General features: G+C 27.8%; 1 protein-coding gene across 1 annotated transcript; it reads left to right on the forward strand.

Moving 5' to 3' along the window:
* Positions 1–11251: 11251 nt before the first annotated feature.
* Positions 11252–15566, forward strand: DOT5 (C2H2-like zinc finger protein). The gene is made up of 2 exons (XM_020373152.3): positions 11252–13185; positions 13988–15566. Exons 1-2 carry the CDS (start codon positions 12751–12753, stop codon positions 14480–14482), a joined length of 930 nt encoding a protein of 309 aa, XP_020228741.1. The 5' UTR covers positions 11252–12750; the 3' UTR covers positions 14483–15566.
* The last annotated feature ends 3182 nt before the right edge of the window (positions 15567–18748 follow it).

Below are 18748 nucleotides of genomic sequence, written 5' to 3' on the forward strand. Positions count from 1 at the left end.
AAAAACTAATAATTAAAAATATAGTTTAAAAATATTTTTTATTATTTATATTTATAAATATAATACTTTTTAAAATAGACATTTATATAAACTAAAATAATATAAAATATGTATAAATATAAAGTAAAATATAGTAATATTCATAATTTATTTATACTTATATATATATATATATATATATATATATATATATATATATATACTAGCATATATTTATATAAAATTGTAAATAATGGAGTTATACATTTATCGTAATAATATAAAAACCTTACAAATTATAGATTTAATATCTATATTTTGGAGTGTTCAAAATTGAACCAACTTAAATGAAAAATCAAGAATCGCCTTAAAAGATCAAAAATCGATGAAAAATTGCAAATTAACGATTTTTTTATTTTTATTTTTTATTTTTATTTTCCTAGACCACACAGTACATTTTAGTTTACAGTTTTGGAATATGAAACCAACACAAACCAAACCGTTAGTTGTATATAAATACGATTTTTCTTAAATTCGATGACTGTTTTACTTTAAGTTTAGTGGCTAACAAGTAATATGTAAGTTTTACTTTAAGTTTATTTATTATTTTTACTCTAAGTTCAATTTCTATTTTAATTTTAAGTTTATTATCTATTTTAATTACTTTATATTCAGTGTAGTTATGCTTCAAATTTCATTTAAACAGAATGAATTATCCTGAATACTCTAAGTAAGAGAGAAAGATACCTCTAAATAATAAATGAAATCTTACAACATACTGCTATAGTTATTTAATATCCCTGTTTTACTTTTCTTTTATAAATTAATAAATTAGTGACAGTTGCTAATAGTTAAGTGATAATATATCTTGTTGAAGCCTATAAACATTTTTGGGCTTATTGAAGCCTGTATAATTTTGGTAAAGAGTGTGTACGAATAAAGCCCATTTTTTTGAGTATGAATAGTAAGGCCCATTATTAAAACTAGCTAAAAAAAGACATTTCGTACCTGCATTATATTAAAAGAAAAAAATAAATTAATAAAAATGAGAAATTGCTCATTAAAAAAGTTAGTTATTAAAAAATAAACAAATGATAAAATAGTCCATATAAAAATTGAAACCAAAATAGTTATTGAAAGTGATATCTCCTTTATATATAGAAGTATAAATTCATTAGTTTCAAGTTCTTAAATTTAATTAAAAAATATTTTTTTAAAATTTGATTAAAAAATATTTAATTTTTTAAAATAAAAGAGTATAATGGTAAAAAAAAAAGTGGAGATCAAGGTAGTTACCCAAAATGATATTCCCTTTATATATTAGTATAGATTACAAAATATTTTTAAAGTTATATATCAAATCAAAATAATATAAGTATAATAAAATCAAATATAAGTATTAAAATATTATTTAATCAATATAGTTAATATAATATATTTGTAAACATTTAAATAAAATAATATTTTTATATAGTACTAATTATATATATATTAAAGGTAATGTATAAGTATTAAAGTATTATTTAATTAATATTATTGATATAATATTTTAAGATAATATCTAAATAAATGAATATTTTATTATAAAATACTGTTTATTATATTTAATTAATGTAATGTTAAAATATGAATATTAACTATATATCTTTTAAACAAATAAATATTATAAATTATGGATGTTATTTAGAAAAAATATAAGAAGATTTTTTTATATATTCAAGGGGTATAATCGTCTACTAAAAAGTGGAGATTAAAAAAGTAATTACCAAAATATATCTTCTTTATAATATGCATATAATTATAAATAATTATTTAAAAAAAATGTAAGATTTTTTTTTTATATTCAAGGAGTATAATCGTCCACTATAAAATAAAGATCAAAAGGGTGATTACTAAAATATATCTCTTTATAATATATATATATAGATATGTACCCTTTATTTATAATATATATAGATATGTATAGATATGACAAATAAAAGGTCACAAGAAAAAATAAATTGTCGACCAGAACAAAACAAAATAAAATAAAAGGTGAGGGGTCTTTGTAATTTGCAGCTGTAAAAGCAATATTAATTATAACTATTTGGAGTAAACTCTAAGCTAAGCTAAGTCATGGCTTAGTGGGGACATGTTTTTGCCAAGTTATTATAATTTTTCTAACTAGTGTAAAAGCCATTTTTAGGTGAAAATGAAATTATAAATTTTTCCAAGTTAGAATGAATTTTGGTTCAAATATGTTGTAAGACCTTTCTTTTACAATATGTGATTAAAATATTTAAAATGGAAAATAGAATTTAATTATTTGAGAAAAATTTAATTAAAACAAGTGTTTGTTTCTTGTTTGGATTTCTACATAAATATTCTACGAAGATTTTGAGATATTTTTTTTGGATATCGATAATATAAGATTACTTTGTGAAAAATGAGTTAGTAGTGAGATGATTTCATAAATTAATTAGTTTTAATTATGATTATATTATTTAATAAATTTTGAGATTATTTTATTTCCTGTGATTAAAATTAGATTTTTATTTTAATAATTTTTTTTATTCAAACTCAGACAAGAGAGAATATCAACATTGGTTAAAATAAAGTGATAATAACTTATGCTTTTAATAACTTAATTTGCTCAAAATTCAACATTGAATATAAAATAGATCCAATTGAAAGAAGAATACTTATCTTAATTGTGCTTATGATCTTTGACAAAAATTAGTCACTATTTTCAATGATGAATACTCCGTACTAATATATACCATGATTACTATAAAAAACTTTAGAGAAAGAGAATTTTTCTAATATTTGCTTTAGAGATATCTTAAGACGACATTTTAATGAGTTATAAATTAACTCTAATTTTTTTAACAATAATATTTATAACACTTAACTCTTGTTTAATAAATCAATCTCACATTTTCCTTAAACTTAATTTCTACTATTTGGTCCACAATTATGTCAAAAATATATGTGAAATCCTTAGTCTTACTTCATCAAAGTAATAATACGTTTTTTATGTTAAGAAAATTAAATGATTAAATTTTTTTTTTAGTTTTTAATAATTTTACTTACTTTACTGTTTAGTCCTTATAGTTTAAAATAGACTTTTTAGATTCTATATTTACACTTTTTTAAATTCTTTTTTAGTCTCTACCATTAATTTCTTTATAATGCCACCTCTTATGGGTTGATGTAGTAGAAATATATTCAATTATGTATTTTTTATATCAAATTTATTTTGTTGGAATTATACTAGATAAGTCTCTTGACATTTTGCCTTCTCTTTTATCTTCAGCTGTGACACTCATTGCTGAAACACTCATTGCCCATTTTTTTCGCAAGTGACATTGTCAGAGTTAATTATGATGAGTACGAATCAATTTTCTTCAAAGGAGGAGGAAGGTGATTCAATGAGTAGGAAAACCAAATACATCATCGTCATGTGAATTTAATAAGCCAATGTCACTTACACAAAAGCAATGTTATAAATAAATTAACATTAAGAACTTAAAAGGATTACAAGTGTAAGTATAGAAACTAAAAAAAAATATTTTAAATTATAGAGACTAAAAAATAAAGCAAGTGAAACTATAGGGACTACAAATATATTTTAACTAATTTAAACTTTTCACACATTCATCAATTGTGCCAAACCTAACTTATGAGTCCCCAACTTAGCCTAAAATTCAACAATTATATGTACAACACCAACCATTTTGGTTTGATGTTATTCCATAAAGGGAAAAAGAAAACCCTTTATTAATTAGGTATAGTGTGGGTTGTGCTTACAAAGGTTGACTCTAGATACAGTGAAGTTGTTTGTTTGGATCCTTATTGATGTTCTTCTCATTTTATAGTTTTGTAGGTTTATTCTAATATTGTATGTTGTTTTAATTGTTATTAGCACTATAACAGAACAAACATTTATCAACACAAAATACACAACACTTTTAACTTGTAAATGATGTTAAAATGTGTAGAATACATTAAATAACACTCTAATGAGAAAATATCGTTGTAAAGTGTATATTAGTCGTTGCTTCAACCGACTAGCATTGTATTAAAAAATTAATATTAAATAGTGGTTCAATAAAAAGATGTTTATTATTGCATGAAAAATAATTGAAAAGAAATCTTTTTGTACTCTTAGGTCCCCAAACACAGACACCCTAACACATCACAATTTCCTCCTTCTTTATTGTGTTAAGGTTTGGATTTCTTCCACTTGCTCTTCCCATCTTCTTTTAGGTATTAATGTGACACCTTCTACTTCACTAGCCAACATATATAATTAATCACAAAAATAGTAAAAAGAGTTATGAATAAAACTTTATCCGTAAGCATTACAAAAGGTTCACAAGAACATCTCCAAGGATAGAGGACTCACATCATTTCGCAAAACTTAAACGAGTCTTGCAAGAGATAACTAATATGGAAACTAAATCAAAATAAAACTAAGTGACTACCCAAAAGCCACAACAAAACTTCAAAAGATTATCAAGTTTTTTAAAATAAATAGACAAGACATCAAAAGAATACAAAATATAACTTTAAATTCCTAATGTCACGTTCTATTAGAGTTCGACCCATAAGCATATCACAAGGCTTAAATCTTATCATCGACATTATCATCAAGATAATCCTACCTACAAAACATACATAGAACACAATAAACAATAAAGAAGTGAGAAACGTTTCACTTCGACTACCAATGTGAGATAACATCAAATATCCACACACAAACACAGCAACATAATATAAGCATACATATAATAGTTCAATACAATATTCAACACAATTATAACTTAAAGAAATAATACAATGAACATAAACAATATAAACATAGGTATAAATTATAATTATATATAATATATTTTATTAAATCTTATTTAAAATTAACATTAAAATTATGTGTAATATGTGATTGAATTTATACTTACTACTTTTTCCTGTTAATAATAATAAGATTTAATGCAGCTACATACATAAGGCAGAATTTGAACTCCTAACCTTACTTAAGCGTGGATCAACCCCTATCGCTCAATTACAGGCTTAGGATTGTGTTATACACAGGAGTCTAAATTGGAGTCAAAGATGAAATGTATGAGTAGAAGGTGGTGAGAGAGAGAAGGTAATAGTAGCATTGAATAATGGGTAGCTGCAATGGGATAAGGTGTGAAGTGAGGCAGTGACGTATCAATGATGGGGCGGCTACGAGAGTCTCAGATGCCACTGTTGGCTTTGTCCGAGTTTCCTTTCTCGTACAACACCAACAAATTGGTAAACTTATCTCTCTCTTTCCTCCATTCAAAGTCCCTCTTATACCAATTTCACAAAGCACACTCAATATCCCTCTCTCTACTTCATTCAATCAATGTCCTAGAATCCAAAGCCTCTTATATTATATATATGCATGCTCTCTCTCTCTCTCTTCCTTTTCTTTCAATTTCTGCTCTAGTTTAAGACCTTCACCTTAAAGTTCTAACACGTAAATGGGTTATTAGTAGTTGAAGGAAATGTCTAGACACGAGATTAAATTAGTATTTTTAGAATTTGTTAGTTTTAAAAAGTTGTTTGAGTCATGTTTATAGAGAAAAAAATATATAAGTTCTTGGTGGGCCTTCTCTAACTTACCTCAAAATGTGTTGATGATATTCTTCTAAACCTAATCACTATACCAAAAAGCGAAAAATCACCCTTAACTATAAACTAGCTAGTTCCAATGTTTATAGCTTTTTCGTCACGTGGGGTTTGAACCTTGAAGAGAGATATCGTGTCATCTTTTTGATTAGGTGCATGTGCCTGCATGTGTGTTGCACATTTTTTCTTCTTTTCACAATGGTGTGTGTATCATAGTATATAGTAATTCATAACGTTAATTGGGTCAATAATGAAGGGATGAAGCAAGTTAATTAATCTGAAATGACATGAGTGTTTTGACAGAGTTGGTTTTGATTCCAGAGGATGTTCCTCATTCAACTGTTGAGTGGACGGTTTGATGTTGTCTGGGAAAATGTTATTTCCTCTGCTGGTTATGTAAGGACAAGGTCATTAAGACCAGTTATGCTGTCACTGTGTTTAGCATGGTTCAGAGCCTCTGTAATAATGTCCTCCATGTGAATGCAGATCACTTTTGTTTGGGACTTGGGTAATAAATAAGGTAGGTATATAATGGCATGCATGTTTGCATTGCAATTATCTTTGTGCTTAAGAAATAAATTAATTAATAAGACAAGTAACATTAATATCACACTCAAATATAATTTTGTTAATATTTTCAAGAGTAAATTACACATATACTCATACAATTTTGCAAAATAACTATTAGGGTTGAGTGAGTAGAGGTTAGGATAGTTAGAAGTATGAAGACCTAAGTTTAATCTTCGTTGCGATCATCTTTGTAATTTTTTCTATCTTAAAAAAAAAAAAACAATTTTGCAAAATTGTAGATAATCCCAGTTTTTATTTTATTCTTATACTAACTGGCTTTGATTGTTTGAAAAATATGGTCACACTGAAACTCTCTTAAACATTACATTGGCTTTCGTTATTTATTTAAAAAATATTGCACCATGTTCGCTTATGAAAATCATTGTTGTAAACAATAAAAAGCAAGAAAATTAGATGTAATAATGTCACAAAATGTTACAAGTGTTGGTTTAATTTACTTTGTTTTTATTAAAATTTAATTAGAATATACAAATAATTAAAATTATTAATTACTTTCCACATAAAATAATGGAAATATCTTTTACATTATATTCAATCAGAAGAATATGGGGATAGTTTCACTAGATTAACGATTTTGATTGCTCAAATAATGTATTAAAATGAACTTCTTAGAACTTTAAAATAAAAAAGTTAAAGTATATATACTAATAATTTTCTTGGAATTATATGAAATTAATTAAAATAAATCTAGATCTTGTTGGAAACAGCAATTTTTTTTATTGTTTTTATAGCTGTAGCTATCACAATTATGTTTTGTCGCAGTCGTGGTTCAACTCAATATTTTTTGCCACTATTTTCCGGCTCCTGACACAAACAATAACCATAAGTAACTATTTCTACATGCATCCACCATGTGAATTTGAAAAATCATGGGTACGTACTACTATAAAGAAGAGATTGTAGCCAGAATTATTTTTCTATCTATTTTAATAACCATGGTTTATCTACATATATGAATCAATAATACGAATACTAATTAAATTATCACAATATTAATTAGTGATACACTAAACACAACTGAGAGATCGGTAATTTAATCACTGATCGATTAATTAATTTTATAAATTTGTTTACTTTTACCTTTTTAACTTCATTTTAGCTGTTTTCTTCTCCGAGTCTCCGATTATATTTTAAAAATAGAAATCGGTGAAACAATTAATTTAACATGTATATTAATAAGTTAATTCATTCACACCAAAAAAAATTGTTAAATTACAAAGGTTTTAAAAGAAATGTTGCTTCAAACAATTATTTTTTTATAATAATTATACACAACTATTTTAGATTATACAACACATTTTCTTTTTGTATCAAATATAGTTACAACTCTTGTAAAGATTAATTATATCCATAACCACCGTATGTTATACAATACATTTTCTTATATCAAATGTAGTTACAATTCTTGTAAAGGTTAATTATATCAATAACCACTGAACGTGTAGATCAACTAGTTTATGATTGTTCTAACTTAAATACTTATAAATTTTTTTATTCATATAGTAATCTTATCTAATTCAAACATAATTGCTTCTACTAAAAGAATACTTCTGGTACACCATAAAAAGATTGATCACAAGTAAAAACTAGAGAACATTTTGCACCAATTAATTATATGATAAATATAATTATTCATTCAAAAGTTCATGTTGTGTTATGTTTCTTAAACATGGTGAGTACATGTTATTTTAACCAGAGAAAATTGAATTCCCCGAACAACATATTTTTAGTAGTTTGGCAAGGTCAACTTTGCCATTTAATTTGATAGTGATTTAGTTTGACTGAATTGGGTTTTGCAATGGACATTAAACAAGTGAGAACAGTCGCTGGTGGGAAAATTTCAGGGTAACATCAAATCATCTGCATGCAAAAATAGAAACCCATCAGTGATAAGTGACACATCCAAGATTCACGGCTGTTAATTTATTCCAATGTTTGGATAGTTATGTCTCTAGCATTCTGCATTGGTGAGCATTATGCTATATGTAGTTTCTTCTTCCTATTAAACAACCAGAAAGTGTAGGAGAGTGGAAACTGAATATAAGCCATAGATAAAAATAGCCTAGATCCCTACACATATAGGGGTAGGCATCATGAAACCTAGGTTAGATGAAGCACTCAAAATAGAAGTTCTTCTTGAAATCAAATAAAACAAGTGTATAATAATGATCAAAAATACAATTTTATCTTTACATAAAATCATTATGGTTATTAAATAAAAGAACTAAAACAACTAAGAAGGGTAGAATTTCTTCGAGCCGATATGTGTCGCTATAGGTTGTAACGACTTTTTTTGAAACGTTATCAGCTGTAGCAACTCTATTAATATGGCGTTCATGACTTAAAATAAAATAAAAAAGTCACGTGTCATAAGTGTCGTTATAACTCATAACAACACCGTGATAAATTGTTTTAAAGGTGTAATAAGTTAGAGAACAACCTCATTTGCGTAAAATGTTTTCAAAATAATCCCTATTTGTTAAAAAAAAACCCAAATATTAACTTATAGATGAAAATAGAGTAGAGCCCTAGTTAGGTAGGCATAATGAAACCTAGGTGAGATGAAATACTGAAAGTGGAAGTTCTACCTGACCTTTTACTCTCCCTTTTGGTGGAATGAAAAAGCATAGAGAAAGATGCTTGTTGATTTGATGGGTGTGACAGTCAATCAAATTAAGGTTTTATGTTTTGGGCTATGTCCAATCAATTGCATGGCTGGCCCACACCAACCATTTGCTTCGGCCCATTAATGTTGTCCCCTTGCTTTTTCGTTTAAGGGTGAAAAGTTGTAAACTGTTCACGTAGCGTGCTTGCATTAATGAACTGAGTAGGCAAGACAAAGAATCATCCCATATTTCTCTGACTTTTTGTCCAACATTGAGAATTTCTCCATTTGTGTCCCGTGATCGTACTTATGCAAAGATTCGAGGTGCTTTCGAAAGATTACAATGGCTAATATCCAAACTAGGGTTCTATCATCTTAGCCAAATATGAACCAAATGTTTATTATGTAGGTGTATCATCACGTGAACTATTCACCAGATTTTTCTTTCAGCAGAAAACAATTCAACACACTGTGCTGTTCAAATTCGAATAATTAACCTGCAACGTTGAAGAAAAATCACATTAACAGTGTTTATGAATATGCATGTGTTTTCTAACAAACTACTGCACTAATAATATTGCTCTTCATCTTTGCAAACTTTTTTTTCTTCTTTCAAAAATATGATCAAACCATGTAGATTTGACTCTAGTGATATATAGGTTTTGTCCATGTGCAGTACAAGTTTAGTTATTGCCATACAATCACATCATGAACATTAATATTTGTAAAAGCTTTAACACTAATATTATTCGATAAGAAAATACATATAAAAATATGTTACTATAAAATATTTCAGAATTATTTTGATTAAAAAAAAATATAAAAAAAATTTATGAAGCACAATCTTTTTAAATTATTTCATAAATTACTTTTCTAAAATTCATTTTACTATTTCATCTTGGTTTTATATATACAATTAATTTTTCAAGTCCCTTTCTACATGCATTAATGATATTTGACATCTCAAAATTTATACCTAATGTCTCCACTTCATGTTAAAACCGGGATTGGGTCCTATAGTTCTTGATTAAGAAATCATTGATAAATATGTAGTAAGTATCACACCAAATCATATGGTGTAAATTAAAATGTCAATTGATGATAAAAAAATATATATCATTTTCATTAAATCAACTCTTAAAGTAATATCATTAGTCGTGTTTTCATGTCTAAGATAAAAAATAAACTCCAATTCATGATTAATGAGTACAAGTATAAAACCAGATAAATTAATGAATTTCAGTTTATTTACCAATTTTTTTTTTTTAAATTTTAGTTTAACAATATATTCTATAATACACTTTTTTATTATTGGTTGAATTTTATTGAAAATCACAACTGTTTCTGGTTTTCATTTATTATCTATTGGATCTTCTCATAATTTTTCTGGGTTTCTGAAAAAATGACCAACAATAAAGATTGTACAAGACACTGCGTTGTTAACACTCTAATTAATATTACCAATGACCCCATTTTGGTTAAAATAGAAATAAAATTTGAGACACTTATTTACAAAGAGACAATTGTTGATATACAGATGATAAAAACTTTTGCATCACCAAGAATTTTAGTAAGAAAGGAGGAAGATCAAAGAAAAAGGAAAGCTAGTAATTCAAAATGATGGGAAATTAATAGAAAAAAAAATGGTCAAAGACAGAAACACACAATAACCATGAACAGAAACACAGAAAGAAAAACATTTTAGTAGAAGATTTAACACTTAATATATGCTTTTATTTATGTAACATGTGAACAAATATTCATTCCTAGAAAATATTAAAAAAGAAAAGTCTGTGATTACATGGAAAATATAACTTGTTTACCCTTTTCACATTGTGTGATACACAAAAAGAGAAAGGTAGAGATTGGTTAAGATAGTAATTACACATTACAACTATCACTTCAGCTGCATTAGCATTAGCATCACTATCACTATCAGCGTCAGCAATGGTAGTAAGAAAGTGGGGGGAGAGAGAGACACACGCCTCCACCTTCTACAGTTCTCCGTGTCTACTTCCTGTATGTGTTCTTAAACACTCTCTTTTCTCTGAATTCGAAAGGGACTGTGCCATCGCCCACTCACTCTCAACTTTTTAGACTGTGGCCACATATCAACATTATACAACTTACAAGGACCTCTCTATTATTAATTAATCAACTCCCCCATTTGGTTCGCTGCAAAGATTCGGATACATGTAATAAAATGGCATATTTTTGGACTGGATTAGGTGCTGGAAACAAGAGAGATCCATATGCCAACAAAATCTGTAATCTTTAATGCATGATATATACTTGTTTACTAGTACACACTAAGTAAAAAAAGATGAAGGAGTAATAATTATATTTTTGAGGTGTCCATAATTTGCAAGAATAAAGAAAATATTAAGAAAGATATATATTCATACATGTAATAAGTTATGTGATTAAAAAAAAACATAAGATTTAAATGAGATGATCGAAAGAAGAATGAGACAATATTGGCATGTATTGTTATTTAATTACACATCATTAAATATAATTTTTTTTGTTTATTTTTATTATAAATAACTGACAAATAACATCTGATGTTTTTTTTAATTAATTCACAATGTAAAAATGTTTTACTGTCTTCATATATAAAAGATCTTGCTTTACACTACAATGGGTGCTTAAATAACTGAAAAGTATTTGTGTCATAATTAATTTTTCTTAAATATATAGAGCTTATTGTATTTGAAGGTAAAAGAATATAAATTTAAATAAATTCATTTTAATATTTTTGTCTCTGAAATTTATTAAAATAAATTGAAAAGGTATATAAAAAAAGATCATAAATCACTTTTTTAAATCCAATAAAAATTTTCAAATGCCTCAAAAATCATCCATGTGTTTCTACTTAAGAATACAAGTGCTTGATTCAGAAAGTCATTTTTTTTCCTTTTAATTGCAAAAAAATATTTTATTTTTATTCTACTTTAATATAATTTAAAAACACAATCATTTTTATTTCTTTTCCGCACAACATAGTAAAATAATACTTTAATAGTTAAAACTACCAAGAAGAAAAAGGATTAAAATAACATTTTAGAAGCTGCCAACCTTTTGAAAACCTTTTGACAATATTGTTGATTAATTATAGGATGTAACACAAATTAATATGTGGTATGTGTGAGAGAGAAATGAGTGACACTCTGCTACTATAGTGTCGTATATTGGTGCGATGTTCTATGCATTGCATCCTGCTTTGCCTCATTGCCGCTCTCACACTTTCCTCCTTTGCCGGTGCTGTGTCTCCTCTATTCCCAAACACGCCAAAACGCATCATATCACAATTTTCCCTTCATTCCACGTACGCACACACACTCATGCTACCACCTCTCTCTCTGCATTTTATCTCTCTTCTATGACACTACACACCAACACAATCAAATCCAAACAAAGTTAACAATGCTTCTCAACATTAATGCATTCACCTATTTTTAATTACTTCTTTATCTCCATGTTAAAAGGTTGATTACAACTTAAATCAAATTTACAAAATCGATTTATGAAGAAGGAATTACTTCTCATTTATACATATTATTTTTACTATATATCATTAGATATGGACTGCTTATAATGTAAAATTTATAAAATTAAATATCTTTAAATCTAAATTAAAGTTACGACATATATATGATTAGTTGATTAATTAGAATCACTGTTTTTCAATGTTGAAATGCCAAAAGCCAAAACTAACATCCATAAGGTGTGTTTATTTATTGCCTTTCTCATCCCCATTAACATTCTCAGTTTCTCACACACCACACCACACCCAAAACACCCTCCTTCCCTGTCCCTCCCTCACTCTACTCTCTCCTATACCTAGCTAGTAGCTACTACTACCCTTTCTCATCATATAGTAATATTACATTACATTACATTATTATACCATTCCATCAACCACATCTCTCACCATGCAAACTCACTCTTTCTCCTACATACCCTCTTGTCCTACTAGTAGAAGTCCCTTCTTGGAACCTGACCATGATGAGGGTGTGGATGAAGCCTCCATCTCCCTCTCTCTTGGCCCTCCTGGCCAACACCACAACCCCAAAGCCACTTCCTCCTCCTCCTCCAACCACCCTTCCAGTACTCTTCAGTACCATTTCCAGCAAAACCCTATCTCTGATGACCAGAGAGGTGTAACTGTGGCTCTTCACATTGGCCTTCCCAGTCCAAGCACTTCACCAAACAGTGCCATCCCCACTACCAAGCCTGATCTTCATTTGCCTTCTGCTCCCATTCAGGGCCAGTACTGGATCCCTTCTCCTGCTCAAATCCTCATTGGACCCACCCAGTTCTCTTGCACTGTTTGCAACAAAATGTTCAACCGTTTCAACAACATGCAGGTTAGTGCTCAAAAAATTAAATTACAACCAAACTCAAGTATGTATCCAGCGAATTTGGATACAAATTTAAAAGAGTTTCTCTATCAAAAAATATTTTATATTTTTAATCAGAGAAGTTCCCAAAAGCTGTTTTTCTTTTTCTTTTTTGGTAGCTTTGATATAACTCCCTCTCACTTGAACCACCCATATTAGATATAAAGTGATATCTATTGCGGATCATTCTTCTAACATTCAATTAGACTCCTTATTGTATCTATTCCAACAGAAATTCATGATCATTTTTTAGCTGCCTAGGTAAAAAGGATTTGAAAGAAAGAAAGTAAGAAATACCACTGTCTTATTTTCTGAAAATGATTTAGATGCACAAGAAGCAAAACCGTTACTGTCTCCAGTTAAAGTTTGAATTTGACACCATTAATGATCCTTCTTTGAATCCTTCTGTTTTTCTTTCTTTTATCTATTTTTTTCTTTCTCTTTTTATGTTTAATAGGTCTGGTTTCTTTCACAATCACTTTACACATCTCTAGTTCTTCCCTTTTCATCACATGTGATCATGGCTTTGCTATTTAATCAACCATTTTACACTCCCGAAGAATGTGAAATATTCATTATCAAATTCCTATTTTTATTTTCTTTATTCCAAACTCTCTCATCTTTCCATCCTTTTGGGTGCAAGTTTATCAGCCCTCTCATCAGTTACATAACAAAAAAACATTTCTTCAGTTTTATGAGGGGTGTTTTAGTTGATGTTGTTGTCACATTAACATAAAAATTTGCCTAATGCATTGTAATAACATGGCAGATGCACATGTGGGGACATGGTTCACAATACAGGAAAGGGCCTGAATCACTGAGAGGGGCAAAACCAGCTTCTTCAATGCTGAGGCTTCCCTGCTATTGTTGTGCCGAGGGTTGCAAGAACAACATAGACCATCCAAGGTCAAGGCCTCTGAAGGATTTCAGGACCCTTCAGACACACTACAAGAGGAAGCATGGAGCAAAGCCATTCGGGTGCAGAAAGTGTGGCAAGCCATTTGCTGTGAGAGGGGATTGGAGGACACACGAGAAGAATTGTGGGAAGCTTTGGTTCTGCATCTGTGGCTCTGATTTCAAGCACAAGAGATCCCTCAAAGACCATGTTCGTGCCTTTGGTGATGGCCATGCTCCACACACTGTGGAGAGCTGTGATCAGATGGGGGAAGATGACTTGTTAGGTGATGAAGATGATGAGGAACTAGAACTAGAAGATGATGATGAAGATTATAACAGTAATGATGTTGTTTTTGGTTTTAATTAACATCAAGTGTAGAATGCATTCTCTTGTGTATGGATTGAAATGATCTCTTCTCATTTTCTGTCTCTCCTTTTCTTTTGTCTAGTTAAAAAGCATCTAGTAAAATAAAAATAACACTGTTCTTTACTTTAGTAATTACTTTTTTATGAAAGTCTTATTTGAAAAATACAAAAGGATACAAGAAATATGTAATATGCTAAAGATATGAATAATAATTAATAGAGATAGAAAATGATGAATCTAGCTTGTCTATTAATCTTAAATTGGTCTCACATGTGTAATATTTAATAAAAAAATGGATGTAAAATTTGACGTGAGACAATGCGTTGGTGGTGGTTATTTACTTTGTTAGATTTTCGTTGTAACTAAGATTTGGATGAATGAATTAGAGACTGAACCTTTGTCTGTTGTCTCTGAGAGAGAGAAGGGTGCGAGAAGATGGAGACAAACAGTGAAATGAAAGCTAAGGTTCTTGCATTTAATGCCAGAAGTGGCAGTCTTATCTAATTAAAGGACGTTTTCTTTTTCATGCTACTTTTTCCTGTGATAATGAGAAAGAAAGAGAGAGAGAGAGTCACGAAGAGGTAGTCAAGAGTATTCAGTGACTGCAGATGAGAGACAGACATGCAGACAAGGGCAGTCACAGATTCTACTGTTCAAAACTTTGCATTTGCATCGCCATAGATATTGCGCAGCAGAGAAAGAGAGAAAGAGGGAAAGACACACATAGTAGAAAAAGAAAGTAAATTAATATGGTATGAAATGTTTACACATACTTTCTTTACTAAGTGTTACTAGATTTCATCTTCTTAAATAAGATTTCAATTTGAGTCTTATATGTAAAAAAGATATATATATGATAAGAAAGAAAGATTCTGACAAAAGTGTTCAGTTAAATTTTTTAATAAAAATTAGTTATTAATAAAATTAATAGATATACATGCAAATATTTAACATTGCTAAAACAAAATAAAACTTAACCGTCCATTTTTGATGAAATTTACTTTGCTATAATGGACCGGACCCAATACCATACCTTAGATCTTAAGGGGTTTGATCTTTAAATCGAAAGTCATAGTAATGAGAGGGAGTTTTTAAGATGTGGTTTTTAGAGGGGTCAGTGATACTTACTGAGCATGACTAGCACTGCACTGGGGTAACACACCTTTGAAGGATTGATACTGTCAGTGTGTGTGGGTAACGATAGATGGACCACTGCTATGTGTTGCTGTTTTTGGGGTTTCACCCAAAGGGTTGCCTTTTGCCTTTTCAGACCAACTACAAACAGATACTACGAAACATTTTCAGCACCTTTGTTCTTATTATTACCCCCTTCCCCACTTTTTTTAACCCCCTTCCCCACTACTATGGAAATTAATTATTTAACTAATTAATTTGTGTCTGACACTGTATGAGTAAATTTGTACATGCTGGACCGTAAATTATCCATCATGCTTTATTCATAGGAGCTAGGTATATATTTTTGTTGTAATATTCTGAAAAAATATACTTAACAATTAATTATTTATAACTGAGCTTGTAAATCAGTACGGGATTGTTTTACTGTAATTAAAAGTTTCGATTTCAAGTTGAAAGTATACAGTTATGTTAAGTATTGTGATAGAGAATTTTTTTTGTTGTTTATAATGATTTTATCTGATCTGATTTGAATATGATCATATTTAATAGAAAGTACTTTTATTTTTGAAAGAATAATAATGAAAGATTAATGTTTATGTGATAATTAATTTAATTTTTGACTTAAACTAAACTTATTTATCTTTTTTTATTAATGCATAAGATTAAAGTAAATTTTTAAAAGCTAAGGATTAAAATAACTGACATATAGAATAAACTAAGGGTTTAAATCTGCAACAATGTCAATTATTCATGACAATAATATGATAATAATCAGAAGCAATCATTCATGAAATAATAATGCATGTGCATGGCCTTTTCTGATATTTGTTCTTAACTCGAGGTTTTGTGCCTTGTACTTCTATCTTGGCCCCTTTTTATACTTTTTCTTCCCTCTTTCTTCTTTTGCAACATGAAAAGCAGGTTGAAAACAGAATAGAAAAAGGAAAGATTGGAAAACAAAAAGGGAATAAATTAATACTGTGCATGCATGCTTATTGGATCTTCGAATTGAAACTCATTTGCTTTTGCTTTTAGTTTAGCTACATGGATCTAAGTAACTTTCATTAATTAATGTTTGTCTGGTAACTGGGGAGAAACAATTCTCAAAAGCATCTTAAACAACAGAAACACAAGAGATCAGTGTAGGATGATAAAGAGTAGTATTAGTTAGGGACATAAGTTTCAGATCCGAGGCAAAAGATTCAATTCAGACGAACAGCTACTTTAACATTTAGATTGTTTAGTTCCCTGTTAAGTAGGCAATTTTACTGTTGTGGTTGTTTTTTTACTTCTTACATGACAGATTAACTAAACATCAAGCATTCTTGGTGTAGCAAATAGCCAACTTTCAACTACATTGGTCTAGATATATAAATAGATAAGTTTGATAAATAAATGATAAATTAGGTAATGAATTGTTACATTTTACTTCTTTAAAAATATTTATATATTTATATTTATTAAAATGTTATTATAAATTAAGTTAATTCGTTATCTTACAACATTTTTTTAAGAGTGTTACTATAAATAAAACACAATTTTTTATCTTAATATTATTTTTTTAAAATTATTTTCAAGATTAAAGTTTCATTGAATAAAAAAAAATTCACATATATAAAGAATATACTTCTTCAATCTTTAATTATTTTTCAAAATTAAAATCTTATATCGAGTAAATAAATAATATATAACGAGTATATATAATTTTAGAGTTATACCTATAAAAAAATGAACTTTGATATTTGATATATGTTTAATAGTGAAACTTGTAAGAGGTTAGAAGTCATAAAGTATAAGTGATAATAACATCTATATTAAAACTAATTATTATTTTATAAAATTAACTAAAATCTAGTTGCATTACTAAAATGTTACAAAAATACTACTTTGGTAACATTTGAAAAATGTTGCCTAATTATATAAAAATATTATTAATTTTTTTTTAACAATATGTATAACATTTAATATGTAGTAAAAATAAATTAACAATATTTATATATAATTAGATAAAAAAATTTAATATGTTGAAAAAACCTTTTATTGTAAAGTAATATTATAAAGTAATTTTATATTATTTATTTAATTATAAGCCATTATTTATAATAAATCGCTGAATTTTATAAAATATAAATAAAAGATTAATAGTAATATCTTATTGATTAAGAGTATACTCTAAATAAATTATAAATTAGTTGCAACTATACTATTTATATAGTATCTTATTAATTAATCATTGTAGGAGTTAAGAAACGGCGTTCTATAGTTTTCTCTCTGTGCAGGCTTGTTGGTTTAATTTACACTTTCAAAAACATTATAATTTTTGTCCGTACTTTCACAGACCTTTGATTAGTCATGAAGGTGATAGAATGGTTGTAATATTTAGCTATTGAACCAAAATGTAGATTATTGCTAGTTACTTTATAAATTAAATTATTAGAGTCAGTAAAGATTTGGTAGTGGGTGAAATTTTAAATTAAAATAGCTGTTTATGTTTGTTTATAACCGAGAAATATTTTGGTTCAGTGTATAAAGTAAAGCTAGAGTTTTTATATGAGAAAATAATCTATTCAAGTGACAAAATATTATTTAACAATATATTGTGATACAAAATTTGCTGCTAAACTTTCCCACCTATTTTTCTTAAAATTTATTAAAAGATAAAAATAAATAGGGAGAAATAATAATCGAAGCTAAAAGAAATTTTTTATTTATAATAAATTTCAATCAATAATAAATAATATTATTAAAAATATTGATGTAAAATATCAACTAATTAATTTTTAAATTATATGAAATTTTTTATTGACCTACTTAATACAACATCTCAAACCAATAGATGACTTAATAAAAATTATTATGTCAACTTAAATATATTTATATCTAAACATTCTTTTCCTTATTTTTTTTTCTCCCTCTTTATTTACTCATCACTATCTATAAATATAGAGATTGATTGATGAAAAAACTTACATAGATACCGTTATATCAAATGACAATCTAAGATATTAAAAAGTTATATTTTAATGTTAACAAATTTAGATATTTTTTTAAAGATATAAAAAAAAATATTTGTCAAAGACGATAATATAAGTCATAGTCAAAGATGATATTGAATGATGAAATGCATGA

This window comes from Cajanus cajan, chromosome 11, assembly GCF_000230855.2.
Source record: "Cajanus cajan strain Asha chromosome 11, NIPB_CcT2T_4, whole genome shotgun sequence".
In the NCBI taxonomy this organism is placed as follows: domain Eukaryota; kingdom Viridiplantae; phylum Streptophyta; class Magnoliopsida; order Fabales; family Fabaceae; genus Cajanus; species Cajanus cajan.

Excerpts from the sequence above, each read along its gene's own strand:
- DOT5 (XM_020373152.3), top strand. The coding sequence starts at position 12,751 with ATGCAAACTCACTCTTTCTCCTACATACCCTCTTGTCCTACTAGTAGA. Across the intron at positions 13,186-13,987 it reads ACCGTTTCAACAACATGCAG|ATGCACATGTGGGGACATGG; the intron begins GTTAGTGCTCAA and ends ATAACATGGCAG.